This window comes from Eschrichtius robustus, chromosome 10, assembly GCF_028021215.1.
Source record: "Eschrichtius robustus isolate mEscRob2 chromosome 10, mEscRob2.pri, whole genome shotgun sequence".
NCBI classification, from domain to species: Eukaryota; Metazoa; Chordata; class Mammalia; order Artiodactyla; family Eschrichtiidae; genus Eschrichtius; species Eschrichtius robustus.
Window position 1 is genome coordinate 108,157,044 of NC_090833.1, and position 27,858 is coordinate 108,184,901.

General features: G+C 47.1%; 1 protein-coding gene across 5 annotated transcripts in view; it reads left to right on the forward strand.

Moving 5' to 3' along the window:
* Positions 1-27,858, forward strand: part of PTK2B (protein tyrosine kinase 2 beta) — a 128,549-nt gene that overhangs the window by 56,002 nt on the left and 44,689 nt on the right. For all 5 annotated transcript variants that reach the window (XM_068553581.1, XM_068553583.1, XM_068553584.1 and 2 more), the window contains exon 2: positions 9,776-10,016. In XM_068553581.1, coding sequence (XP_068409682.1) covers positions 9,813-10,016 — 204 coding nt within the window. In that variant the 5' untranslated portion in view covers positions 9,776-9,812. The remainder of the gene's footprint in view (positions 1-9,775; positions 10,017-27,858) is intronic.

The window sequence follows — 27,858 nt, forward strand, 5'->3', positions numbered from 1 at the left end:
ACTTCCCAGGACTCCCATCTCCCTTTAGCCTAAGGGTCTGCCTCCCAGGCTCCCCATGCTCTGAAAGTCCTGGGATGTTCACCATAGAACACACTCTCTCAAACCTCGGGGCTGTGGGCCACCAGTTCTGTAGATGCAGTTGTTTCCATGCCCCGGGGGAAATCACTGTCCTTATTTTAGGGATTTTCTAGTAACCCCAAAACCACGTTAACTTTTTTGGCAGCTATTTCATAGTGACTAACAGTGAGTTCACAGCTTAAACCCCATTTTTTAAATCCATGCTGTTGCTAAACCACATCTTCCTCATCCCAGACTGGGGAAGATTTTTTTTTTTTTTTTAAGTCTACGTGAAGAACTTCACGTTTATCCCATTTCACTGGCTGCATTCTGTTCCCCTTGGCGTGTCTTGCCTGCCTGTGCAGATGTCAGGGGCCCTTTGTGGTCTTCAACCAGAGTCACAATCTCCCCTAATGCTGTGCTCAACATGGTGCTTTTTGTCTGATAACCACAAACTCCTTAATGCCAAATTAAGAGGCGTGAACAAGGACCCATTCAAAAAGCCATAGGTCCTCAGGTTAATACAGACACTTGACCAGCAGTTGTTGGGAAAAACCATTTGGCCAGTTATGAATTCACCCCCTTGTCACTTGGCCTCCTCATTTTTCTCTCAAGAAAATGGGGAAGAACTCAAAATACTCAACTGTAGCACTGATTCATTATGGTACCAAATTTCCCAGCCCAACAACCAACTCTGTATCGCACGCAGAGAGGGAAATGGGATTTGCTGGAGCTGCAGGCTGGGAGAGAAGGAAGAGGCTGAGATTGGGACTTGAAGTGGAGAAGAATTTAGTTTGAGGTTAACGAGGACAGAGTGTGGCTTTGAAAATTACAACTTTTTAGGAAACTGGAAAGTAACAGGAGCTCCTTGGAGGAAGGAGCACCTCTTAAAATTCTGTGCTGCCGTGCACCTTGTAGATTGCTATCTTGAAGTGCTGGGTGGCGATACCACTGCCGGGACCAGACAACGTCAAGGGTCAGAGGCAGGCTTGAAGCAAGTGACTATAGAATCTGCCCCCATCCTACTCCTGGGTCACTCACTGTTCAGGCCGTGTGGTGCTGCAATCAGCTGTCATAACACCCGTTTCTCCCCAAGTCTGCCGTCAGTGAGATCATGTTGGTAGCTTGAAATCAGCAATGACGGAAGTATCTACACAAGAGAAATTGGCAAATGCTGCAGATCTGGCCATCTTTGCCCTGGATTACTGGTGAAATTCATGCCAAGGCCTTATGTGAGCCACTCTTCTGCCTCCTAGCTCATGCCTGGCTTCATCCTATGGCCAAAATTATATTTTTTAAGTGAAAATCTGCTTCTCCATGGGGTCTTATATTGTCACCATCTCCTCTCATTTCCCAGCAACCCTTCAACACCCTCCTGACCAGCCCTATATCATAGCATGTGATTTCCCGAGCTTGCTGTGTCACCTTTTCCTGAGATCCAGGGGCCCCAGAGGCAAGTCCTCTCCTGTGATCATCTAATACCCAGCAGAGACCCCTATTAGATCCCATATCATATGGTGGCTGCTTTGCTCTAATCTTTGTCCTTTTTACGGTATTGTGAGTCTCTGCTGGACGGGGACCCTCTTCCCACTTTTGTTTATCTTCATACCTCCGGAGTCTGGTGTGTCTCCTGAAACATAGCAAGGCAGAGAGAGAGAGAGAGAGAAGTGGAGGGGTGGGGGAGGAGGGAAAGGGGCGAAGAGGAAAAAGAAGAAAGGCGGCGGGGGGTGGGGGGAGGGAGAAAAACGGTCCAGTCCGAATCACTCATGAGCTGGCCGGCTAGGAGCAAGGTGAATGGGATTTCTTGAAGGGTTGGGGAGCTAGCGGCGCCCAGAAGTCACACAGGAGGTAAGAAAACTCTGCCCTGCTGCAGGGATCAAAGTCCTTGAACCAGTGGGAGAACAGAGGTTCTGTTAACAAGGAAGGACAGGTAATGCGTCTCTGTCGCCCCCCTCCCAGTGCCCTGAGAGCCAGCTACGAGTCAGGTGACATCTGGGTCGCAAAGTGCTGGCAACAGAATGGTCTTGAGTGGGTCGTGTGTGCGGGGGTGGCGAGCTGAAAATGTGGGAGACTCTCAATAAAGGTTTTTTGAATTACATTGAATTATAGCTGGTGCTAATCACAACCTTCCTGGCTCCTTCCTTTGCAAGGTAATGGGGAGGGACGCTCGGAGAGGAGGGGAGGGGATTAACCAAGTGATGGATTGGGTGGCCCTGGAGCGGGCAGAATGCTGGCCCTCATGGGACCTGGGGTTTGAAAGGGCTCGGGGCTGGGGAGGGAGCGCTGCGTGGAGCCAGTAGGGCCCAGCTTCCCAGACACACAGGCCTGGCTCCCCAAGACGGCAAGGTCATTGCCAATTGGTTAAGTGGCTGTTCTCAGCAGGCCTTTGCAGAGGAAAGGCATGTGTTCCCCATTTTGTTGATGGGGAAACGGCAAGAGGAAGTGACTCAGAGACAGAGTGGAAATAAAATGTGTGTCTCATGACATTCTGGCTTCTGCTAGATCCAAAGGGCTGGTGTTTCAACTGTGTCCTGTGTGGCCTCGGTCCACGCTTCTGTGGGTTCTCAGGACAGACGACGGCCCTCCATGTGAGCAGAGAGTAGGAGGTAGAGGTGTTCTTTTCAGGTTCCCCGGCAGGTGGAGAAGGTGGGTCTTGGAGGAAAGGCAGCCTCAGAGCCCTGGAGACAGGAGGGGCTGCCTCCACCCCCTGAGCCTCGACTTACTGGGCCAGTTTAATATTTTTAAGTGGGCGCTGGTATTGGGTTTCTGGTTCTTTCTTCTGCCAAGTCACAGGCGTTTTAAAAATACATGTGCCAGGGAGTTTACAGAAGTAATCTCTGATTTTCCAGAAAGTTCTGCAGGATAGGTAATGTTAGCCTCCTATTCCAAGAGAGGAAACTGAGGTCTAGAGAGGTGACCTTGTCCAGATCACACAACTGGTAAGTGTCAGACACTTAAGGCCACCACGTTGCCTAGCTCTGAAATCCTTCGTGAATAACGGCCTAGACTTCTGCAGCATGGCAGCCCCGAGGACATGAGTTTTAAACCCAGGTTCAAATGAGTCAGATGTGTGCGCCTTCTCCCTGACATCGTGCCACCTTCCTGACAAATGGTGCCCTTTCTGTGCTCACTGAAATCATGGGCAGAACTTTCAATCCTCAAGACATTGCCTTTTACCCTTGGAACTCCCAGCGTCACTCTCAAGTCTGGTTCCCGAAGAGGCCAAGCTTCGAGGCCAATTGGTAAAGGCTATCGTTGTCATCTCATAAATGAATTAACATTGAAAAACCAAAAAAAAAAAAAAAAAAAAAGGTGGAAAGACAAAGTTAGAATAAAAGACTGCCTCTCAAATGGAATACATTCAGCTTTATGATGGTTGCTTTACAGTGTTCTTATTTTTCTCATTTTGCCATGGACACGGCAAAACATCACCAAAGGCCATCAGCCAGCTGCCAACTGCTGTTTGGGAACTCTGTCCCATCCCAGCGTGACGTCTCAAGGCATCAGAGCCAGTTGGTGGCAGAGCCGGACACTAAGTCCTAAGCATGGTGGCAGGACGTGACACCAGCAGCCCTCTCGCCATTGGCAACATGGTGGCCTTAATTCTCTGCCGCTTACCAGTTGTATGCTCTGGACAGTCACCTCGCTAGACCTCTCTAACGTTACCTAACCTGCAGAATCCTCCTAGAGAATTAGAGGTTACTTACATAAACTCCCTAGCACACAGTATGTGTTCAATAAGACGTAACATTACTTTGCAGTGTCTTCAAGATCAAGAGTGTATTTTTCTGTGATGTTGACCCCTGTAACCCTGACATCTTCCCCACAGCAGGAGCACAGCCCTGGGGACGGTGACAACCCAGAGGATCTGAAGGGACTTCAGTGCTGCTTCAGTCTCCCCTCCCCCTTCAGGCAGGTGAATGTCTTGCCGTGCAGGAAGAGTGTCATTTATTTTCTTCCTGAAGACTTCAGGGACTCAGAGATTGTACAGCTTCCCTCAGTGCCCTTGGCAGGTCTTGGCCAAGACGTTCTTATAGCCAATCAAAACTTTTCCTGTTTTAATTTGAGCCCATTTCCTTGTGTTTGTTATTCTTTGGCTTTGCCTTGGGCAGATCTGGGGGTTGGGAGACAGCCGGAGCCCACGGTGGCTGTGAGCCAGGGTTTTCTCCAGTGCCGTGGGACGGACGGTCTCTCCTCGTGACAGTGCTCATAGGGTCTGGGGCAGGCCAGCATGCAGGGAGGAAGGATCGCCAGGCTGGGGTCCAGGTCCGGCCTGCAGGAAGGAGCAGGGGTTTTGGCTCACACACTTAGAGTCAGAGGACTTTGTGATCAACAAAATCCAGAGACAAGCTACTGATGAGAAATTCAAGTAATCAGGCAAAGTCTGGAGGAACAGGCAAGTTCTGTGGTCCAGAAACAGAAGCTAGAGTCAGCAGGTCGTTCTCATGTCTTCCTAACTACGCCCAGTGCCGTATGTTGGTAGCTTGAAATCAGCCGTCGTGGGCCTGGAGAGAAGACTGTGCATGACGTTGAGGGCTGTGTTCTCCAAGACCCCCAAGGCAGGTGACTGAGGCTTTCCGTATATAACACCTTTCAGTTACTCTGCTTCAGAGAGTTTTGGGGGACCCCTTGGCAGTTTACTGCAGATCTGTACTGACAGTTGGGAGTTTTGGATGCCCTTGAGGGGGTTGCCACGTGTCAGCAGAGATGTGGGCACCACCTTTCTGGGCTGAGGTCTTTTGGCCAAACACCTCCAAGACCTCTCATGACCAAGCCCTAGCTTGGGGAGGGGTGATGCTCTCTAAGCCAGGAGGACTCTGGATTCTTCACAGACTGGGGTGTTCCATGCTGGGTTGACACATTTCTTCTCGCATGGAGTTTGTGCCCACGTCTGTGGTATCAAGAGATACTACTTTCTTCAAAGGCACATGGGAAGGTGGGAAAAACTTTGAACTTGGATTCAAATCTGCTTTGGGATCCAAGTTTGCTACTCAACAAGCACGATCCTTGACCAGATGGCTTAAAATTTCTTGAGTATGTTTTCTCATTTGTAAAATGGTCATAATCATCTGTGAACATCTCCCAGGGTTGTTGTGCGAAACACATATGTTTCTTTTAAAGTTTTTTAATTGTAATTGTTTTTGGAATGGATAGCCCAAGGTTACCACTACAAAGGACTGAAGGCAGACCTGAGGGACCAGCATCGGTCTGAAGGCAAAGGTAGATCCCGGGTGACTGAAATGACTTTGCTAAAATATTTCGATGGGAGCCAGGTTGACTACTATGAATGATGGCTCCTGAACGAAAGGCCAGGAAAAAACTGATGACGATAAGAAACCAGTGTCATCCGAGTGTGTTGGCGATGGCCAACGTATCAGTCTAGGTTGGATGTAGAACATGAATACTTCTCTCTGATCAGGGTCTGGTACGAGCTGGCTCCTGCGTGGGCCAGGCACCGCCCAGTCAGGCTGGGAAAGGGGAGTCAACTATCGGGCTGTGGTTTCTCATCATCACATTTTTTTCCCCCTTAATACACTTTATTCTTCAGAGCAGTTTTAGGTTCACAGCAAAATTGAGCGGAAGGTCCAGAGATCTGCCACCTACCACTTGCACTCAAACAAGCACAACATTCCCCACCAGAGTGGTACATTTTTTACAATTTATGAACCTACAGTGATGCATTACTATCACCCAAAGTCCATAGTTTACATCAGGGTTCAGTGTCGGTGTTGTGCATTCCATGAGTTCCGACAAATGTATGATGACGTGTATCCATCGCTATAATATCATGGAGAGTATTTTCACTGCCCTCAAAATCCTCCATGCTCCTCCGACTCATCTCTCCTTTCCCCCAACTCCTGGCAACCACTGATCTTTTTACTGTCGCTGTAGTTTTGCCTTTTCCAGAATGTCATATAGTTGAAACCATACAGTCTGTAGCCTTTTCAGATTGGCTTCGTTCACTTAGTAATATGCATTTAAGGTTCCTCCATGCCTTTTCATGGCTTGATAGAGCATATCTTTTGGGCATCGAATCATATTCCATCGTCTGGGTGTACCATAGTAAGGTAAGATGTTAAGAATAGGGGAAACTGAGTGAGGGGTATATGAGCACTCTCTGTATTATCTTTGCAACTTTCCTGTAAATCTAAAACTAGTTTAAAATAAAAAGTTTATTAAACAAACAAAAAAATATTCCGTTGTCTGGATGTACCACAGCTTATTTATCTGTTCACCTACTGAAGGACATCTTGATTGCTTCTAAGTTTTGGTAATTATGAATAAAGTTGCTATAAACATCCATGTGCAGGTTTTTGCGTGGACATAAGTTTTCAGCTCCTTTGGGTAAATACCAAGGAGCATGACTGATAAATCGTATAAGAGTCTGTTTAGTTTTGTAAGAAACCATACAACTGTCTTCCGAAGTTTGCACCAGCGATAAATGAGCATTCCTGTTGCTCCACATCCTCGTTACGTGTTTACATCCTCTTGGCTCCTCAAGCTTAAAAGTACCGCATCTCATTGCACCACTGGCTGTTAACTGCAAGGTTAAAAGCACTGTGGGGGTCTGACCCCCTCCCCCTGCAGACTCTGCCCTGACCTCTGTCCTGGCGAAGCTTTCTGACTTGCTCTACCTCTGATACTGGGCTCTGCCTTTCAGAGAGGGCTTCTCTCCTTCACTCTTCTCTTCAGCCAATGATACACATCACATGTGAAAGTGGAGCTTCCAAGATCGTAACAGCCGGATCTCTTGAATTTTACTGACATATTATTCCTACCTAACTGTTCTCTTTCAAACTCTCCCCTAGTGTTTTGGGGAGTCCCCAGGGTGTCTCTGTGTGCTCACCAGCACCAGTACCCTTTGGGTGGGAATGCTGCCTGGGCTGGGGTGTATCTTCTGAACGGCACCCCATCCCCTTCACTGTGGATGTCCAGAAGCCACGTGGTGTGACCTGCAGTTGTGGGGATAACGGCCTCCTTCCAGCTCTGAGTCCACGTTCCCACTGGCCAACATGATGACACTGCTTGCACCCCTATTTTCCAAATGGTCTTTGGGGTGTAGGCCTTTTGGCTTCCATTGGCATGATCTAGTCCCTGGGGACAGACACCATGTGCTGCTGCATTTCCTTCCTACCCAGATGCCCGTTTCACAAAACTGTGTCATGAGACCCCTGCCTGGAAATTAGTTTATACAAACAGATGCCCTGGGGTCATGGGGTCCCTGGCTCAGTAGACACAGGAGATCCTGAATCTAGGACCAGATATGTGTGTGTTATTGATGGTTATATATATATGCGGTTTGTCTCTATGACTAGAGTGTATGCTCTTCAGGGGCAAGACATCCTTCCCTCATCTTCACATCCTATAGCAGATTTGTCATGGTCCCTTGTGATGTCCCCTTGGGCCTCGCCATTTCGGTATTCGGCTTACTTTTTCCTGCCAGCATCTGCGTCCTTTTGCCTGGGGACTTCCTCTGGCTCTGAGTCCGCTCAGCGCTTTTGCAGAACTGGCTGGAAACGCTGGGACAATGACGGTTAAGCAGTGGCATGGCTCCCTCCCTCCCTGGCTGGAGTGGCTCTGCAGCTGGGTTCTGTCCTCGCTCCCAGGGCTCCCAGCAGGGTTCCTCTGCAGTTGTCCAAGCGATCGCTCCATTGATAACAGGCCGCCTTCCTTTCCCTGTCCCGCACGTCCCACTCCCTAGTAGGTTTCCTGGGGTTGCCTCTCAAGCTACTTCCTCGGTTTCCTTATTGAAGGTCTGGGGAAACTGAGACACACACCCAGTACATAGCAGAGGATTGGCACACGGGACAGGTCCAGTAGACATTGAAAGAAGGCATGGATGCTTCTAGAATACACATACTGGTCTCTAAAATAAAGCAGACTGGATAATCTTTTCTCCATCTGTCTTGTCCCAAATTCTGCCTGCCCAGGTGGGCTCAGGCTGGCGCTCTGCTCCTTGTCTGCCTGCCCCGGTGGAAGGGACACGTCCTGCTTCTTTCCTTGTCCTCATAGCATCTCTTTCATGTCTTCATAATACACGCTGGCTTTTTAAAGGAATGACTCCTTGCAGCTAGTGACTGTCTACGTTTCCCTTCTAGTGCCCAGCAGTGTGATTGAATGAACATAGACTTTGCTTCCACATCTAAAATATTTGACTCCACATTTGTACTTTTTTAATTAATTTTTATTGGAGTCTAGTTGATTTACAATGTTGTGTTAGTTTCTGCTGTACAGCAAAATGTATGTTATATATATACATATATATCCAGTCTTTTTTAGATTCTTTTCCCATATAGGTCATTACAGAGTATTGAGTAGAGTTCCCTGTGCTATACGGTAGGTCCTTAATAGTTACCTATTTTATATATAGTAGTGTGTATGTGTCAGTCCCAATCTCCCAATTTATCCCTCCCCCCCCGCCTTCCCTCTTGGTAACCGTACGTTTGTTTTCTACATCTGTGACTCTACTTCTGTTTTGTAAATAAGTTCATTTGTCACATTTGTGTTTTAACTTTGCCAACTTCATCCTTCAGCCCCCAACTCCTAGTCTGAGGAATGTTCCCCTAAAATCACAGTCTCCTGTTAGAAGGGAGAGATGCTTCTGTAAGAATGGGTTCCAAATGAGAGCTAAGCTTAGTCTAGAAGAGGTTCCCAACCCAGCCTGAATGTTAGAAACATCCTTAGAAATTTAAAAATACCAATGCCAGGCCTCCCATGGACCACCTCAGTGACAATCTCTGGGCACAGGGTCTGCATTTAGACTTTCTTGACAGCTTCCCAGGGGCTCCTAATGTGGAGCCAAGATCGACACCTCCAGTCTGGAGATAGAACTTCTATTGCTTCCTTTGGGTATTTCTGCTTTAGACCAGTGGGAATAAACCCTACAGAGCTGTTTGTTGTTGGATCAAGAGGCCAGGACCAATCTGGCTGAGATTTGGGGTGATCTAAAGACTCCTAGGGTTCTTATAGTCTATGTAGATGTCAACCAAACTGTCATCAGAACTGGGCTGGGTATGGAGGCCCAGCCCCATCCCCTCGCCCCCCAGCAGAAAGACCTCGCACATTGGGCTGCCGGGGTGCTGTCCCTCTGCATGCGGTGCATGATGCTCTGGGAGGTGACTTCCTGTGGGACTGAGGCTTCGATCCCTGAAAGCCCAGGTTGGCGGCTGCAGGTGGGGGTGGGCGAAGCCCTCAGCTGCTAGGCTGGCCCCCCAGCCTGGGCCCTTGCCTGTCTTTCCCATTCCAGTGCCCTGCAGGCCACCTGTTCTCCACTTCGATTCCTTCTCGGCTTCTCTCCCCTTGTCCCTGTTTCTCTCCTGCTATTTTCTACTGTCTCGCTCTTCGCTTTTTCTGCTCAGCTGTGCCTTGGAACCAGGCTGGGGCTGCCTCCTCTCAGAGCTGCGTTGGCAGAGTGTGGACCCCTTGCCTGGGAGCCAGCATGGGAGGAGAAAAGCGATGGCGAGAGGAGGCTTCTAGCAGAGAGCTCACAGCCTGCGAGCTCCGGGTCCAGGTCGATACCTGGACGTTTACACAAACTGCTCCCCTGTGCTTCCGCTTCCCCATCCGTGAAGCCGGATGCCTTTAAAGGGGAGTTTTCGGGAGTGGGAGGATGTGTGCTTTGCAGAGGTCTTGGAGCTTGTTGGGTGCTGTCCCTGGGGGATGAGGCGTGTGGGCCCACACCACTCATTTCAGGGCCGTCCCTCTGCTGTCTCCGCAGGACTGCGATGTGCCGGTCCTAGCTGCCGTCTGAGAGGATGTCCGGGGTTTCTGAGGCCCTGAGCCGAGTGAAGGTGGGCACGTTACGTCGGCCTGAAGGCCCCCCAGAGCCCATGGTGGCAGTGCCAGTAGACGTGGAAAAGGAAGACGTGAGGATCCTCAAGGTCTGCTTCTATAGCAACAGCTTCAACCCCGGGAAGAACTTCAAACTAGTTAAATGCACCGTGCAGACCGAGATCCGGGTGAGTGTGGTGGGTGCTGCCTGCTCCGTCCGTTTGTCTGTCTCTCCCTCACCTTCCTGGGCAGCTGAGCATCCCTCCTTCAGCCTAGCAGGCTATCCTGTATCCGCCACCTGGGCTGGGGGCCCTGGAGGGATGTTCTCAGCCTGTGGCTCCAGGCCTCCTCTCCAGGGCTCTGCAGCCTGAGGCACAGATTGTGTAGCCTTTGTTTGAACCCCAGATCATTTGCTCAAGCTTTGATTTATCTCATTTCAACTCATTCAATATTTATGACATTTGAGGCTCTGCAAGGGATGTAAGCGCCCCCCCACCCCTTCAGAGGGTTTACACTCTCATGGAATTGGAATACACAAGTGCTTGCATTGAAAATAGAACAAAAGTGGTTTAGGGCATGTGCTGGGTGCTTACAGAAGGGAGCTGTGAGTTGTTTAGAGGATGCTAATGAACTGGAGATGCCCTCGACCAGGGGCATGGTTGCCAGGCCCTTTCTGAGGCAGTACTTCAGCTGGCTCACTTTCACCCAGGGCCTCGGAATCTGTTTTGCAAATCCAGGTACCCACAGTCATCAGGGCACCTAGACACCAGGAAGCCAGTTCTCTTTAGCCAAACGTGTAAGAACTTGTCGTCAGAAGCAGAGTCACAGTACCCTGATTGATTTTAAATGCCTACATTTATTGAATAATTACTATATACATGCCCGAATCAATCCCTTTACATTATCTCACTGAATCCTCCGCACAACGCCATGAGGTAGATACAATGAGGATATCCCTTTCCACTGCTCAGAATATTCCTTTCTGATGATGCAAAAGAAAGCCAAATCGATTCTCCAGAGGTTGCTTAGTGGGTCTGTAATTTGAACAAAGGAAGCAGGAGAACCTTGGGAAAACCACCCAGGTCTGAGAAAGCTGGATGAACCATCTCCAATCCTCTCATCACTAATCCTTCCCTGCCCTGGAAGTCAGCATCCCCCAAACTCAGTCAGCGTCTTTTCTGGTCGGTGCTGGCAGCAACCTCTCCACGTCTGTCCCTCTGGCTGCCTTCTGTCTGTAACAGCACACGCTGTACTTCAGTACACCCGAGCAGAATGTAATTGATTAGGTCACTGTCTTAGCCAGTTGTCACAACTGATTATGGTTTGGTTCTTCCCTCTGTTTCCTATAACTGATTTGATTAGGGCCTTGTTTGCATCTTATGGTTCCAGATCTGTAGGTACACTTGTGTCCCGAGAGCAAGCCCTGGGCACCTTCCTCCAGGAGGACGTTTTCATGTCTCCTTAACTATCTACTTCTTGAGTCTTCCTTTGGGTGTATCATCTTTGCAGATAGCTGATGCCATCCACTGTGGGGTTTACGAGTTGAATTTTCAGAAGGCAGCCTGATTCCCATGTTCGGAGCACCTCCCTGCCTTTTTGTGCTGAAACCCAAAGAGCATCTGCTTAGACCAGATTAGGACATGTTCTGTGGCATTATGGTGAAAAGGGACCCTAAAGGATTGGTAGATTTGAAGAGGCAGCGCTGAGGAGAGCAGGGGGCTTTCCAAAAGGAGGGGGCAGCAAGAACAAAGGCAGAGAGGCTGCTCATGGAAGCCTCCAGGGAGGCTGGAGCGTGGGTTATATTTAGAAAAGTATCGGGGCTTCCCTGGTGGCGCAGTGGTTGAGAATCTGCCTGCCAATGCAGGGGACACGGGTTCGAGCCCTGGTCTGGGAAGATCCCACATGCCGCAGAGCAGCTGGGCCCGTGAGCCACAATTACTGAGCCTGCGCGTCTGGAGCCTGTGCTCCCCAACAGGAGAGGCCGCGATAGTGAGAGGCCCGCGCACTGCGATGAAGAGTGGCCCCCGCTTGCCGCAACTGGAGAAAGCCCTCGCACAGAAACGAAGACCCAACACAGCCATAAATAAATAAATAAATAAATTAATTAATTAATTAATTAATTAATTTTAAAAAAAACTAAAAGTATCTAAAGTCAAGATCAGAAAGGAAATTTGATGGCCAATAAGGGAGGGCCTAGAATATCAAGCTAAGGAATTTGTATTTGGACAGGCATTAGAAACACACAGCTTTTAAGCAGGGGAGAAGCTTTCCTGGAGCTGTCTGATGTCTTGCTAGGTGTCTAAGGGGAAAAAATACAACAGCCTACAGGAAGGGCAGTGAGACCCAAGCTTAAGAAGAATGGCTAGCTCTTGAGGCATTACCTGGAGGGGTGTGAGAACAGAGGTGGAACAAGAACAAAGAAGGAAGTGATAGCCGTCTAGGCGTTTATGTCCCAGCCTTCTGATTTTGCCTGTTTCCAATGTGTCCTATAGGCAACATGTCACCTGCTTATTGCAAACAGCCATGGCTTTCGAATCACCTAGACTTTGAGCCCAATACTGCTCTACCCTTATTGGTTTTATGGCCTTAGACGCAACACTTAACTAACCTGGCTCAGTCCCTTCACTTGGGGATTATGCCCACCTGTAACCTTGTTGTAAGGATCAGAGATGATAGATGAGAAGCATCCAGCATATAGCAGGAGCTCAATCATTGGAAGCTATTGACTGTGTGGGTCATTACCCTGCTCAAGAATCTCCAAGGGTTTCTAATCACCCACAGAATAAAGTTCAAATCATCTTCTTTTAGTGTTTATCCACTTATCTGTCATATTTTCAAATAAAGTAAGATGATCAGATTTGTATTTTGAAACAGTATGTAGTGTCCTGCAAGATGTTAGGACGTGCATGCTGGAGAAGGGTTTTTATGGTCGAAGAAGTTTGGGAAATGCTTGGTTAAACAATTCTGAACCAATTCCTTTGTGACAGGACTTCTCAGAATCTTAAATATTCTGTCATGCATGGTGGGTCACCAAGAAAGAGCCACAGAGGTGATGTTTTCTTAAGTCAGCCATTTCTTATTTGCCTAAGAAACCCTTCTCTTAAAAGTTGGACAACCAGTTCTCTAGGAAATCATTTAGGGATCCGTTTTTCCTAAACTCTGACCAAAGTACAGAAAGGGTAAGAGAGAGGAAACGCTGGTGAAAGGGGGATGGATTAGGAAGCTGTGGCCATAGTGTGGGTGGGAAATGATGAACTAGGGGAGCGGCATTGGGAACAAAGACAAGTCAACAGATCTAAGTGCATCTAAATAAGCAGAGTCAACAGAACTTGATGATTAACTAGACGTAGGGAGGAAGAGAAAGGAAGGAGACAAGGATGACTCAAGCTTTTGCTTGGGCAGCTGAATGGGTGTTGATGCCTTTCACTGAGATACCATCAGAGAAAGGAAGGGTGTTCTGAGATTTCAGCTTTACATGTGCTGTGTTTGAAGTGTTTGTGAAACACACTCGTAGAGGAACGTGGGCCTGGAGCTGAAGAGGGAGAAAGGACCTAGAGGTGAGGATTTGGGAGTCATTCTGCAGTGGATACCATGCGAATAGGTAGAATCACCCATGGAGAATGAGCAGAGCAAGAGAAGGAGTTCCAATTAGGAAACCTTGGGAAACCAACCTCTAAGTGGCTGATAAAGAGGGACAAATGAAGGGAAAAAGAAGAATCATCCGGAGAAAGGTGAAAAGAACCAAGAGAACAGGAAGGAGACAGAAGCAGAGGAAACTTTGAGGAAAGAGTGGTTAGCAGTGTCAGACACTCAGAAAGGTCAAATCAGATAAGGCTAAAAATTGGTTCATTGACTTCAGCAACAGGTGCTATGATGATTTTTACTGGGCAGTTTCAGTGAAGAGATGGGGGCAGAAGCCATTGTGCAGTCAGTTGGAGAGTGGAGACAGTGAATGTTACCATTTCAGAGAGGTTTTGCTCATGAAGGGAAGGAAGGAGGAACAGTGTTACTGGCAGAGGAAATAGCATATGCTAAGATCCTGAAGTGACCAACACACATGTCAGGTTTGAGGCTAAAGGATGTCCAAGGTTGACTAGTTAGACCATGTTAATGATTTTGGATTTTACCCCATCTTCCGTGGGAAGCCACTGATATAGTTTAAACATGTGAGTGATACGAGATTGCATTTTTAAAAGGTCACTTGGGTTACATAGTGGAAAATAGACTGGAAAAGGCAAGAATGGATGTGAGGAGATGTTAGGTGGCTATTGGAGTGATCCAGATAAGAGATGTTGATAGCTTAGATTAGGATTGTAGCCACAGAGATGATGATGATGATGATCATGATGGTGATGATAATGTTGATGGTGGTGATGGTGATGATGATGGTGGTGGTGATGGTGATGGTGTTATGGTGATGGTAGTGATGATGATAATGATGATGTTCATGGTGATGATGATGATGGTGATGATAATGTTGATGCTGTTGATGATGGTGGTGATGGTGGTGGTGTGGTATGGTGTTTATAGTGATGGTAGTGATGATGATGGTGATGTTTATGGTGATGGTGATGATGATGATGATGGTAGTGGTGATGGTAAGGATTGATGATGATAATGTTCATGGTGTTGGTGGTGGTGATGATGGTGATGGTAGCAATGATGATGATCGTGGAGATCGTGATGATGATGGTGATGATGATGGTGGTAGTGACGATGTTGATATTGGTGCTGCTTATGGTGGTGGTGGTGGTGATAATAGCAGCTACCCTTTTGAAAGCACATCATATGCATTATCCCATCGACTTCTCAGAAGAATCCTATGAAGCACATACTATTATTATCTCCATTTTATATATAAGGAAACAAGGTTCAGAAGAGTTAAGCAAATTGCTAGTAAGTGGTGGAGACTGTTTTCAAACCCAGGCAATCCACCTCCAGAGCCTGCACTCTTAACCACCATGGTCTATGGAGAGAAGTGATTGTAATCCAGAAAATTTAAGAGATGAAAATGAAAGGTTTTGCTGATGGACCAGAGATGCAGGAATAAAGAAGAGGGAGGTGTCAAGAACAACAGCCCTGGGAATTCCCTGGCAGTCCAGTGGTTAGGACTGCACGCTTTCACTGCCGAGGGCCCGGGTTTGATCCGTGGTCGGGGAACTAAGATACCGCAAGCCACACGGCATGGCCCCCAAAAAAAAAATAAAAAGGAAGAAAGAACAGCAGCCCTAGTTCAGGTGGAGAAAGTCCCACTCCCCAAGATGAAGAAGACTTAGGAGAAACTGGCTGGGGAGTGGGGAACTCACAGGTTCAGTTTTGGACCTGTCAAGTGCAGCTGGGATGCTGTAACATTTTCACGTTACATTAAATATGTGAAAATGTTGAGTAGGCTTTTTGATATGTGATTCTGGAGGAAAGAACTGGGCTGGAGAGAGACATTTGAACCTTATCAGCCTCTGGGTGGTGGTTAAAGCCATGGCTATGGGTAAGTTCATTAATGAAGGAATCCTGAATAATTTCATCATCCATTTCACAAGTATGTGTTGGAAGGGAGAAAGAACGCTCTGGAGAAAGAAAAAGGAAATCATCACGCTCATACTCAAGTGAAAGAAGAGCTAGAGAAAGGGAGAAAGAACAACAGAAGAAGGGATTGCCTCCAATTAGATCTAAAACATTAAGTGTGTGTAGTACTACTCTGTGGGTAGACAAGACAGCAACGCAGCAAGATTTACCCACCTGTTTGAAGAGTTTGGACAGATTGAATCCATTAATATGATTCCTCCCAGAAGCTGTGCTTATGTCTGCATGGTTCATTGACAAGATGCATTTCGGGCTCCTCAGAAACTTAGTTCCGTGTCATATAAAATTGAGTCCAAGGTCATTAAGATGGCTTGGGCTTTAAACAAAGCTGTAAAAACAGAATACAAACAATTCTGGGATGTGGATCTTGGAGTTACATGTATACCATGGGAAAAAGTACCTGACACCAGGCTGGTTATGACCTGGAAGTATCATCAAATCCCAAAACCCAGAGGCACTCCCTGCTTTCAATGGGTTTTGAGGCCAAGGACTCACACTAATGAATGACATTGACCCCCACTAATGAATAAACCTTTACAAATGGAGGCAAGAGCTCTGACAAGAAGACAGAGATTCTGTGAGAGCACAGAAGACAAAAGAGCTTGGTCCAGACGTCAAGGAACTGCTTTGCTATTCTGGGCCTGTTTGTAGATGCTGTGTCCAGTCGTGTAGGTCCAGACCAGCTTCCCTGCCTGAGAATCTCCTGGACCGGCCCCTCCCACCCGCTGCTTCCACAGAGCATTTCTTGCAGTCTCCTTGCCTAGCTGGGCTGCATCCTCTAATGGATTTTTCTACTTCCAGCTCTCTATCTTCTTTCACCATCTTCTATGTGTCAAAGTACTACCAGCCCTTTCAAGCTTGCCAAGCACTTGTCCTTCCATAAGAACACTCCTAAAATTCTGACACCTCCGTACAGCTGTGTCTGATCAAATAGAAGCAATGCAGAATCGCCCTGGCACAGTCCATGTGGTAAAACATTTTCAAAACATGGTTACTCCATGCATACTTGCTGATTTCATGTTTTCCTTTTTATTCTCAGCTTCTTTCTATACAAATGTAATATCCTCAGATGCTTTCTCTGGGTTGTTAAAAGCTATGTAAATAAGCTCTGGCCCTTGTGCTTAGGACCCAAAAGAAATTAGACAGGTGTTGGAGGGAAGGGAGCAACGTGCCGAATGAGAAATGGATTTTGTTCTTCTTGATTTTCCATTTCCCTTTTGATTGATATTCATAGGAAATTGTGTTTGTTTGGGAGCTCTGGAGCTCTGGAGCAAGTGGAGTCTTCTATCATTATGTATTTTTCTAACATGCTAATTTGCTTGTCTGGGAAAGGGGTTAAGATAACACTTTGTAAACAACCAGCAGAGTGCCACCCAGACGTGCCCACACAGAACGTCTCTCTTTGACTCTTACAGCCTCTCCTTCATTTCTCTCTCTCTCTCTCCCTCTCCCTGCTCCTTTTCCCATCTCCATTCTTACTCTCTTCGGGGTAGGTTGACCATATGTCCCGGCCAATCAGACAGTCCTAGTTTACACACACTGTCCAAGGGTGACTATGAACAGTGCCCCTGCCAATCTCAAGAGCATCATGAATCGGAGGATAAATGGTCACCTACTGCTAATTGCCGTTCTCACTCCTCTCTGCCTGGCACACTGACTTGCTGACTCGTGGTGTTTTTCCCTCCCCTGCTGACCCCAGCTGACCCACTCCCTGCATGGGCCCATCTCTATCCATCAGTGGACCATCTGTGTCTCACACAGGAGGGCCTTAAGCAGAAAATGAGGCAGTTGTGTGTGATATGGTGTGCTTCCAAGGATGCCAGCAGAGCACCCACATTCAAAAGCCCTCTCCCTCGGCCAGCCTCTATCGTGCTGAAAAGCCACGATCAAGACCCAGCCTTGTTTTGTCCCGAAGCGTCACCCCACTTAGCATCCACATTTACATCCCTGGGAGGGTTAGAGACGGAGCCATCCTGTACCCTTCCCGCTGGTCCAGTGGTGTCCCCTCCCCTCGACAGCAGGGATTCCAGGCTGTGGGGTGGCCAGCAGGTGCCGCTCGCCTGGCGTGTGAGGAGAGCACAGTCCAGTCCCAAAGGCAGCCTGCTGTACACATGCTTGGACTAACTGCCCTCCCTGTAGACTCAGCGGTCATACAATACATTCCAGAATATTCCCAGAGACGCAGATTTCAGATACTGCGACCCACTGGCCCTGCACTAGACTCATCAGACATTCATCCCAGTTACTTTCAAGTTTAAACCTATCACTTAACCAGACACAGGGTATTATGGATTGAATGTGTGTTCCCCCCGACACCCCCCCAAATCCATATGTTGAAGCCCTAACCCCCAATGCAATGGTATTAGGAGGTCGGCTTGAGGTCATGACAGTTGGGCTCCCACAATGGCTTAGTGTCCTGAGAAGAAGGTGAAGAGACCAGAGCTCTCTCCCCTGCCGTGTGAGGGCACAGCCAGAGGGTGGCTGTCTGCAAACCAGGAAGAGAGCACCCACCAAGAACCCAGTCTCCTGGCCCCTTGATCTTGGACTTCTCAGCCTCTAGAACACTGAGGAATAAATGTTGTCATGTAAGCCACCCAGTCTGTGGTCATCTGTTGTAGCAGCCCGAGCAGACACAGGGGCAGCAGCTCCGTGTGGTCAGAGGAGAGTCTCCAGGCCGCAGTTCGTGGGCCCACGTCCTTTGTTTCCAGAACAATCCCCTCTGCCCTCTTCACACGTCTCCGCGGGCAAGACCATGAGGTTGAGGCGCAAGAGGAAGGAAATTCGTGACTCTTTGTCCCGGGAAGCTGCTGTCGCTAAAAGAAAGGTTACCCTAAAGAGAATAACGGAGCCACACAAGGCCAGCCCCCCATGCATGAGAACAGCCCTGGGAAACCTGAGACAAGGGGTTCATCCAGGAAACCACGGACCAACACCACAGAGACACTCACAGCGCTATAAAAAGAGGCACATTCACAAGGACCCCCTCCTTTCTGCACCCCGTCCCCAGTTCCTGTATGTGCACGGCAGGCCAGCCCACCCAGCCCTGACACCTGCAGAGGCAAGCTCGAGGCAGACGCGCAGCATTCTGGGCCCCTTTATTCACTGTGCGCCCAGATTCATGCCGTCCACAAATCAGCAGCCAGGTGCCTGCGCTTACGTTTCTATTTTTAAACAGCAGTCGCATTGCTGAATGTCCTTGTTAGGTACAGGCTTTTAGCACATCCAAATGAAAGCTTTCACAGTAAGTTATGTTAACTTTTATTATTTTGCTCTTCAATCATTTTTTTTTTTGAATTTTTGAATTCTGTTTTATTTTTTTATACAGCAGGCTCTTATTTGTTATCCATTGTATACGTATTAGTGTATATATAATTTTTAAAAAATTATCCCTTAGGTGTGTGAAGAAGTCAGAACTCGTATTGCTGTTGTTATTTGTTTCCTAGGGCTGCTGTAACAAACTACCATGATCCTCATGGCCTGAAACAACAGAAGTGTGTTCTCTCGCAGTTCCAAAGGCCGGACTGTTTCAAGGGGTCGCAGCACTGGGCTTCCTCCGAGGCTCTAGGGTGGAATCCGTCCTTGCTTCCTTCAGCTTTTGGTGGCTCCAGGCTTCCTTGGCTTATGGCTGCATCACTCCAATCTCAGCCTTCATCTTCGCATTCCTTTCTCTTCCTTCTGTGCATCTCTCCTCTGTGTGTCTTTTATAAGGACACTTTTCATTGGATTTAAGAGCCCCCCCCCCAGATAGTCCAGAATGATCTCATCTTGAGGTCCTGAACTTAATGACATCTGCAAAGACTCTTTTTCCAAATGAGGTCAATTCACAGGTTCCAGGGAATGGACTCATCTTCTGGGGGCCACCAGTCAAGCCACGACAGCCATTAGTTGGGATCACAATGGCAGTTGCTGGCACCCCCATTCAGGGGCACACAGACACACGTACACAGCACACAGGGGAGTACGAGCATTTTGCACACGTATGCACACCCACAGTGATGCAAGGCTGAGTGTCAGAAGGTGACCACAGGCTGATGAAAGCCTGTCACTTTTCCTTGCCCTTTCCTGGGATTCTCAGTTGCCGGCCGGCTGTGGGTTGTCCCCTCCCTGGCCTGATTCCCGTGACGCTGACAGCCTGTATGTCACCACAGGCTGGTCCCTTGTCACTCCTCAGGTGATCTCAGCCAGTCACATAGCTTGAAATTCTCATTTTACCCAGTGGTGCCCAAATCTGAAACGCTGGCTCCAGCCTCCTCCCATAACTCCAGGCCACATGTCCACCTGCCTGCCTGCCATCTCCGCTGGTCGCCCAGCCTCCATGCGAAGAATCAGCTCAGAATCCTCTCCTGAAACTCTGCTTCTCCTCCAGTCTGTCCAGCTCCACTAACTGCAGCTAAGTTCTTTCAGTTATTGTGTCTCAGGCTTTCGACCTAGGAGTCTTCCTTGAATTCTTTCTTCCTCTCACACTCTGTACTTCATCCATCAGGAAATCCTGTCTGCTCTACCAGCAAAACATATCCGGATACTGACCATTTCCTTCTCGCCACTTCCGTTGCCTCTTCCCTGGTCCAGGCTGTCAGCATCTCTTACCTGGAATAACGCATTCACCTCCGAACTGCCTCTGCCCTTATCCCCCTGTGATCCATTCCACAGGTAGCGGCCATGGTGAATTTTTAAAACACAGGTCAGTTGGAGGGATATATTTAAGGTATAGCTTCGAGCATATCACTGCTCTACTTTAAACTCTCTGATGACTACCTTCCTCGCTCAAAATAAGATCCAAAGTCCTTACCCTGGCCTGCAACAGGGGTCAGCAAGCAAGGCCTGCAGGCCAAATACGGCCCACCACCCATTTTTGTAAATAAAACTTTACTGGGACAAAACCCCACTCAGTTGTTTACTATTGTTTATGGTGCTTTTGAGCTACAAGGGCAGAGTTGAGTAGTTGCAACAGAGACCGTCTGGCCCACAAAGCCTAAAATATTTACTACCTGACCATTTGTAGAAAAAGTTTGCCGAGCCCTGGCCTGGCCCTTCTGACCTTTTCCCACATCACTTTCCTCCGTTCCCTCCCCACTGGCCTCTTCACAGTCACCCAGATGTGCCAAGCACACAGGGCCTCATAGATGCCCACCTCGGGGTCTCTGTGCAATCTGGTCCCTTTGCCTGGAAGGGTCTTCCCCCACGAGGCCACCCCTCTCTCCCTGACTTCCTTCAGGGATCCATTCAAATGCCCCCGTATCAGAGAGGACTTTGCTGGCCACTCCATGTAAAATAGCACCCCCACCCAACCCCTCCCCCGGCGTCATTCTTGTGCCCTTACCTGCTTTGTTTGTCTTCCTAACACTTATCAGAACCTGAGATATTATTATGCTTATTTGTTTATTGTTAACCCCCAATAGAAAATAAGCTCCATGAGAGAGAGATGTTTTGTTTCCCCAGTTTGCTGAATTAATTAATGAGTAGTTATTTAATGATGGATGGATGGATGGATGGATGGATTCCAGTTATAAAGCCCACAGAGACTGGTTAGAATTCCATGTCTCAACTCCAGATTCCAGTAAGGGAGAGGGAGCTTCGGGCTGACCTGGTGTGTACAGGGGGCGGTGTCTGGGGTCAGTGGCATTAAATGCCAAGAGGTGCTGTGAATGGGGTGTGGGCAGAGGGTTTCATATAACCACTGCTACAGTCTTCCCAGATGAGGCAAGCTATCTGAAGTCACCAGGGGCGTTGAGAAATATCAGTTGTGCAAGTCGCATCCAAATTCACTGAATCAGAAGCTCAGGGGTGCTGGGACTGGCCACTGCCCTGAAGTACCCACTTCTTCCTGCAGGATGCCTACCTGGCTCACATGCCCTGGGGAAGGGTTATCAACCATCCCCCAGGTGGGGCGGAGCCCCAGGGTAAGAAGTCATGGTAGAGGATCTGAGAACTCACAAGATACTCAGAGTCTTGGAGGGTCTGTGAAAGGATGACAGGAGCAGGCTTGATGGGGCAGAATTGAAGACAAGGTGTGTAGGTGGGCATCAGGTGCTTGGAGGTGGCACATTTTGCTCCCGTTCCCCTCATCCAAGCACTTGACAGGTTGTATCGTAATTGCCTCTTGTCAGTCTCTAAGCAAAGGTGGCCTCCTGGAAAGCAGGGATTATATCTTGCTCATCATTATCTCCCCAGTGCCTACTTAGAGCCTAACACAAAGTAGGCACTCAGTAGATGTCTGTATAATGAATGAATGAACAAGTGAATGAGCCGAGCCTACAGAGCACAAATGAGACTAGGAATCTCCTACATCGCTTGATATAAAGACCAAATAGGAAGTTGACTGGAAGGAAGTTTGGCCTTCATAAATGATAAAGTGTAGGAGGGTTAATAGAATCTCAGCTGGTTTCAGATAGAATTTCCTGTATACTCCTGGGCAAGTCACTTGACCTCCCTGGGTCTCAGTGTCTTCATTTAAAATCAGAATCAAATTAAGTGATCTCTAAATTTACTTAAGACTCTCAAATTCTGGTCTAAGTTTTATGAGCTTATTAAAGTCTGAATAGTTGAATATCTGTGGAGTTGTAGATTTTATTCTTATGGCCGCATCAGTGAGGTTTGCTTTCACATATGAGCTTCTAGGATCTAGAAGGCAAAATAGCCGTTCAGCTTAACTTTCATCAAGACCTGAGTGAATTTTGGCCATTCTTTTTCTCTCTAGCCCTGTGACATTTACTGTCTAATCAGCATTTTAATTTTATTTACTTATTTATTTATTGGCCGCACCGTGCAGCACTCGGGATCTTAGTTCCCCAACCAGGGATCGAACCCTTGCCGCCTGCAGTGGAAGGGCAGCGTCCTAACCATTGGACTGCCAGGGAATTCCCAGCATTTTAATTTTAGAGTTTTATATTTTACAAGGAGTTTATTCATCTCTTAAAAGCTGAGCCTATAAGCAGGGGAGGAGGTCTCCACCGGGTAGCACGTGAACCAAGCTCGTGGGCATAAGCTATGGCATTTGTCTCAAGTTGGAAGCTGATGTCTTCTCCTGTCATTTAACTGTGTATTTTTTATGCCTAATCTGCTAAACCAAGCCCAATACAATAGCTAAACTTAGACATTTATTTTTGAAGAGATTTTTTTACAAGTATAAAATAAATACATGGAAGACAAACATGAGAGGAAAACTATAAGTCATCTCTCATGAATGTATATGCAAAAATCCTCAACAAAATATTAGAAAATTGAATCCAACAATATGTAGAATGAATACATGTTCACTCAATAACAATAATAATAATAATAATAGCATTTTATTTAGCACTGTTATGGACAAGGCATTTTGCTGACCTCTTTACTTGTATCATTTCGTTAAACCCTCACAAGAACCCTATGAAACAGGAAAATTTTTACATTTTACACATGAGGAAACCAAAGCAGAGAAGTTAATTTGCCCAAAGTCACGAAGCAAATCAGAGACTCTGACTCTTGAGGCCATTCTCTGAACCACTACAATATATACAGAAGTTCAAACACAGGAAACCCAGAAGAATAAAAACACATATGTGTATAATTGCACCCCTGCAAGACAACACTGTTAACATTGTGATATGTTTCATTCTGGATTTGTTTATTTCTACTTCTATCCCTATCATGCTTTGTATATGATTTTATATACTATAACTCCCACTGTCGTAACAGGGAGTTAACAAGCTCTTTATACAATTTTACAAACTAGCACATAAACCCTGTGTGGTCCTCCCATCATTTTCATGGTCCTTTTCAAACTATTTGGATTGGTTGCTTATTGTGGGGCTTTTGCTGTTTTTAAAATTGCTACAGTGAGTTTCTTGGTATACAGAATATTTCTGTATTTTAAATCGTTTCTTCAATTTATGCTTTGGCTGCCATAACAAAATGCCACGGGCCTGGGGGCTTAAACAAGAGAAATTTATTTCTCCCAGTTCTGGAGGCTGGAAGTCCAAGATCAGGGTGCCAGGATGGCTGGGTTCTGGTGAGAGCCCTCTTCCTGGCTTGCAGATGGCCATTTCTTGCTGTCCTCACGTGGCAGAGAGAGAGAGCTCATCACTCTTGTGTCTCTTCTTATAAGGGCACTAATATTATTCATGAGGGCTCCACTCTTATGACCTAAGCACCTCTCAAAGGCTTCACTTCTAGACACCATCACATTGAGTATTAGGGCTTCAGCATATGAATTTGGGGGTGACACCAACATTCAGTCCACAGCATGCTTCCAGGCATAGAACTAAGGCCAAGATATAAACACATTTCAGGTTCTTGATACAAAACATATACTCCTTTGGTATCTGTCCTTGCAGTAGGATGGGAGCTCTCCGGGGCTGGGACTTTGTCTCATTCTCTGCTGTATCCATAGCACCTAGAAGGGGGCCTGATACGGGGAAAGTGCCCAGTATGTAACTGTTGAATGCATAGGTAAGAATCATTGAGAGGTTTCCTTGTGTAATTCTGGGTCTATGCAGAAGAAAATAGGTACCAAATAGACGAGTCGGCGGTTCTCCCTGGGGGCTGTTCCGCATCTCCTGGAAAGTGGTGTTTGGAAACGTGTATGGGCCTTCTTTATTTTGCTTGTCACGTTGTCATCATTGTCAGGAGGACCAGGACCAGGGGCAAGGCATTTGTGGGTGCTGAATGGCACCACACAACAAAGAATCATCTGGCCCCAAATGCCAACGGCGCCCGTTGGGACTCACTAATGTGAGTTATAGAGCATTATGGTGAAATGAACACCCCAAACCCATCACCCTGTGTGAGAATAAAACCTCACTAGTCGTGCTGAAGTGACTCACTCTGAGGCAGACACTACACGCCACACAAACAAATCACAGTCATTACTTTAAGAGATATTTTGGTAGGAAGACTTTTTCAAAGAAGTTCATGAAGTCCTCCCGGTTCTGTCCTAATGGACCTATCACATTCTTCATCCCTTCTAAATCTCAGCTTGGCATCCAGAGCCTTTCCTTGTGGGTTATTAGTAAATCCAAACATCTGACATAATAGTGTTATTTTTAACAGAATATTTTTCAGAGCCGCCTCTTATGTTCAGTTCAAGTCATTTAAAAAGAAGGCCTCTTGTTGCCTTTTCCACCTGTTTTTACACTTTCTCAGACCCTCACTTCCTGTCTGCACGTGTAGCAGAAGGGGAAAGGAAGGAGCCTGCTATCGTGAGCTTCGCCCTAGGAACATAAAGCCCTTCGTGGCTTTCTTGCTCCAGGCAGAAGGAAGTCATTTTTCTCTGCATTTTTTCTTCTCCATGGCCACGACCTGACATCCTCCAAGGCTCATTCATCACGCGTCAGCCTCCTGCTGCTGCCACTACCAGCTTAAGCTTGGAAACGGTCTCAGATCCCTTTTCCAGAGATGGCTTTCCTCCCCCACCTGCACCTCTTCTGTGGACCTGAAGGGCTGTTGGAAGTTACCAGCAACCATGGCTCCCTCCTTGGCCACTGCTCAGCCAGTTACTCCACGGGAGTGGATCCTGTTCCCAGGGCGCCAGCTCCCACTCAGGCTGGGAGAGTCTGAGGAGCCTCTCTGCCCAGGGACCCTTAGACTCCATTTCAGGCTCTCAAATACATGTCTCGGTTATAGACTTCTTGAGCTAAGTACTCCCCAGGATGGCTTGAGCTTGAGCCATGCTTATCCCTTCTTCTTTGTCCGCCCATCATGACCATGGCCAGCATTTATTTAGCACCTACTGTGAGCTACCATTAGGCTAAGCTCTTTATGTGTCTGGAACCCACATAAAGCTGGCCAGCTTGCTTTTCCCTCGAAGCCAGTCTCAGTAGTATCACATTCCAAAAAACTATTAGTCTGTCATATAAAAATAATTGGAAATCAATTTAAATCGTTACTGAAATCTCTTTGGGGAAAAATATCATTGAGGGATCACTTTCAAGATAAATAGCAAAATTTCTGAAAATTTGTATCACCATTTCTTAATATCCAATAGGGTTGGCTCCTGTCCAAAAAAATCTTTACTTGCATTTTTAAAAATTCCTGAAATCCAGTCCACGAAGGCTCTTATCTTTCTCCCCTCTATTGCTCATGGCAAAATCCATTCCTTTTTTTCCCTCAGTCACTTTTTGCTTCTTCCAGTGTGTAAGTCAAATTCAACTGGATTGGAACCTCTCTGCTTCACGCTCCCCCATTACCAAGTTCACACGACGAAAGTTCAAGAGTTGAGTGGTACATGGAAACCTCCTTAGATGATGGGGGGGGGGGGCGGGCAGTGTCACATGTTTATAATTTTATATCTGCTCCTTTTATTCATATCACATGTTATCTAATCCCACCCAAAAATCTCATGATGGAAGAGATATGCTCCCCATTTTACAGATGAGGAAATGGAGATTAAGTGACACTGCCACGACCACACAGTCTTGGCCAGATCCAGTAGACGCCAAAGCCTTGGTGATGTCATTAATCACCACACTCCTGATCTCTTGAACATTTTTGAATGTGGGTCACTGTGCCTCATAACCCCAACTTGTTATCCAGAGAGCTGGCTCCTATTCATTTAATCATTCATTCATTCCTCAGGTACTTGAGGATCTACTTTGGGCCAAGCTCTGGGCTGGTAGAGGACAATACTGCATCTAAGGTTTGCCTTTTGACCTTGCATTTGAAAGGTTAAAAAGGCAAACATCAGTAATTATCTTAGTTCTAATTGGTAAATGTCGGTATTCATTTCTTAGGGCTGCTATAACAAAGTATCACAAATGGGGTGACTCAGAACAACAAAAATTCATTGTATCACAGACCTGGAGGCTAGAAGTCCAAGATCAAGGTGTCGGCAGGGCCATGGTCCCTCTGAAACCTGTAGGAGAAGAGTCTTTCCTTGCGTCTTCCTAGTGTCCAGTGGGTTGCTGGCAATCATTAGTGTTCCTGGGCTCATAGAGGTATAACTCAAATCCCCCATCTTTACATGGCATTCTCCCTGTGTCCATGTCTCTCTCTGTGTCCAAATTTCCCTTTTTTATAAAGACATCAGTCACATTGGATTAGGGCCCACCTTACCTACCTCATTTTAACTTGATTAGTCTGTAAAGACCCTGTTTCCAAATAAGGTCACATTCTAAGGTACTGGCGGTTAGGATTTCAACCTACCTTTTGGGGGAGACAAAATTCAACCCGTAACAGCATCTTGTAAGATGTGTGAGCAAACTTCTTTGGGAACCCAGGGGCGGAAACAAACCCTGTCTAGGCAAGTCAGGGAGGGCTTGCCAGGGGACCTCACAGTGCTAATGGGCCTTGAAAAGGATAACTTGCAGCTCAGCGAGGGGGAGGACAGGAGGGGAGGGGGCCAGGTGTCCTCCAGGTGGGAAGAGCATGCTGGGCTTGGAGAAGAAAGAGAGTAGTCCTGGGAGGCGGGCACTTAGAGTGCATCATGGGTGAGCGTGGGAGATGTGGCTGGAAAAAACGTACAGAGGAAAATTCCATAGGGCCTTTTATGCCTCACGCTAAAGAGCCTGGATCTTATCACATAGAAAATGAGGACCCAGTGACAAAAGTCACCTGTTTAAATTTGCCTTCCATCTCAAAGGGATATCTTTTTAAAGAGAATTTAAGCAGGACTTTATCAAACTAAGGCTTCAAGTTATTAAAATTTTAAGTTCCATCATTTTTCAAAAGAGGAGCGTTTTGTCTTCATAAGCCAAAGAGTAGAGAGGGTGAGTCAAATCAAGCCTGGAAAACAAATGAAGGCCAGATCCTCAGATGGGTTCCCGGGAAGCAGACCCCGAGGTGCCCTTTGCAGGCAGGAAGCATCAGTAAGCCCCCGTGAACCTCACGTGCAGGGAATGACAGAGCAGGAATGGGCAGAGAGAAAAGTTGGGCTGTGACGCGGCCACATCACAGGGAGCGCTGGAGCTGGGATGGCCCAGCAGAGCTGTTCCAAATTAGGATGAAAGGACAGGGCCTTTAAACCCCCAGTGTAACCAGTCAGTGGCTGCAGGCTGCCCCCAGTAAGGGGTGTGACCTCAGGCAAGGTGCAGGCACTTCTGGGAGAGAGAGTGGGGAATGCAGCTGTCAGGCTGTTTCTAAAAACCCAGCCACTAACATGAAATATGTTTCATAAGCTCAAGGGAGAAAAACCAAAAAGCTTTAGGTGTTTTATAAAAAGAAAATTAGGTGAACCTGAGAAAATCACGAGAATACAGGGATTACTACAGAAGTTATAAAATGTGACCGAGGTACAAGGGCTATTAGATCAAAGCAACAGAGAAAGAGACAAGAAACAGCCCCACACATATAGGCCCTGAATATTAGATATCCTGGTGAAATCAAATTCATGTTCAGCCATACCTCACGCTATATACAAAAATCAATTTCAGATTAAAAAAATGTGACTCAGATCCAACAAATGAGTGAGAAAGTGGATTGAGTAATTAATTGCTTGGGTGACCTTTTTCTCTTTGGAAATAAATTGTTCTGGGC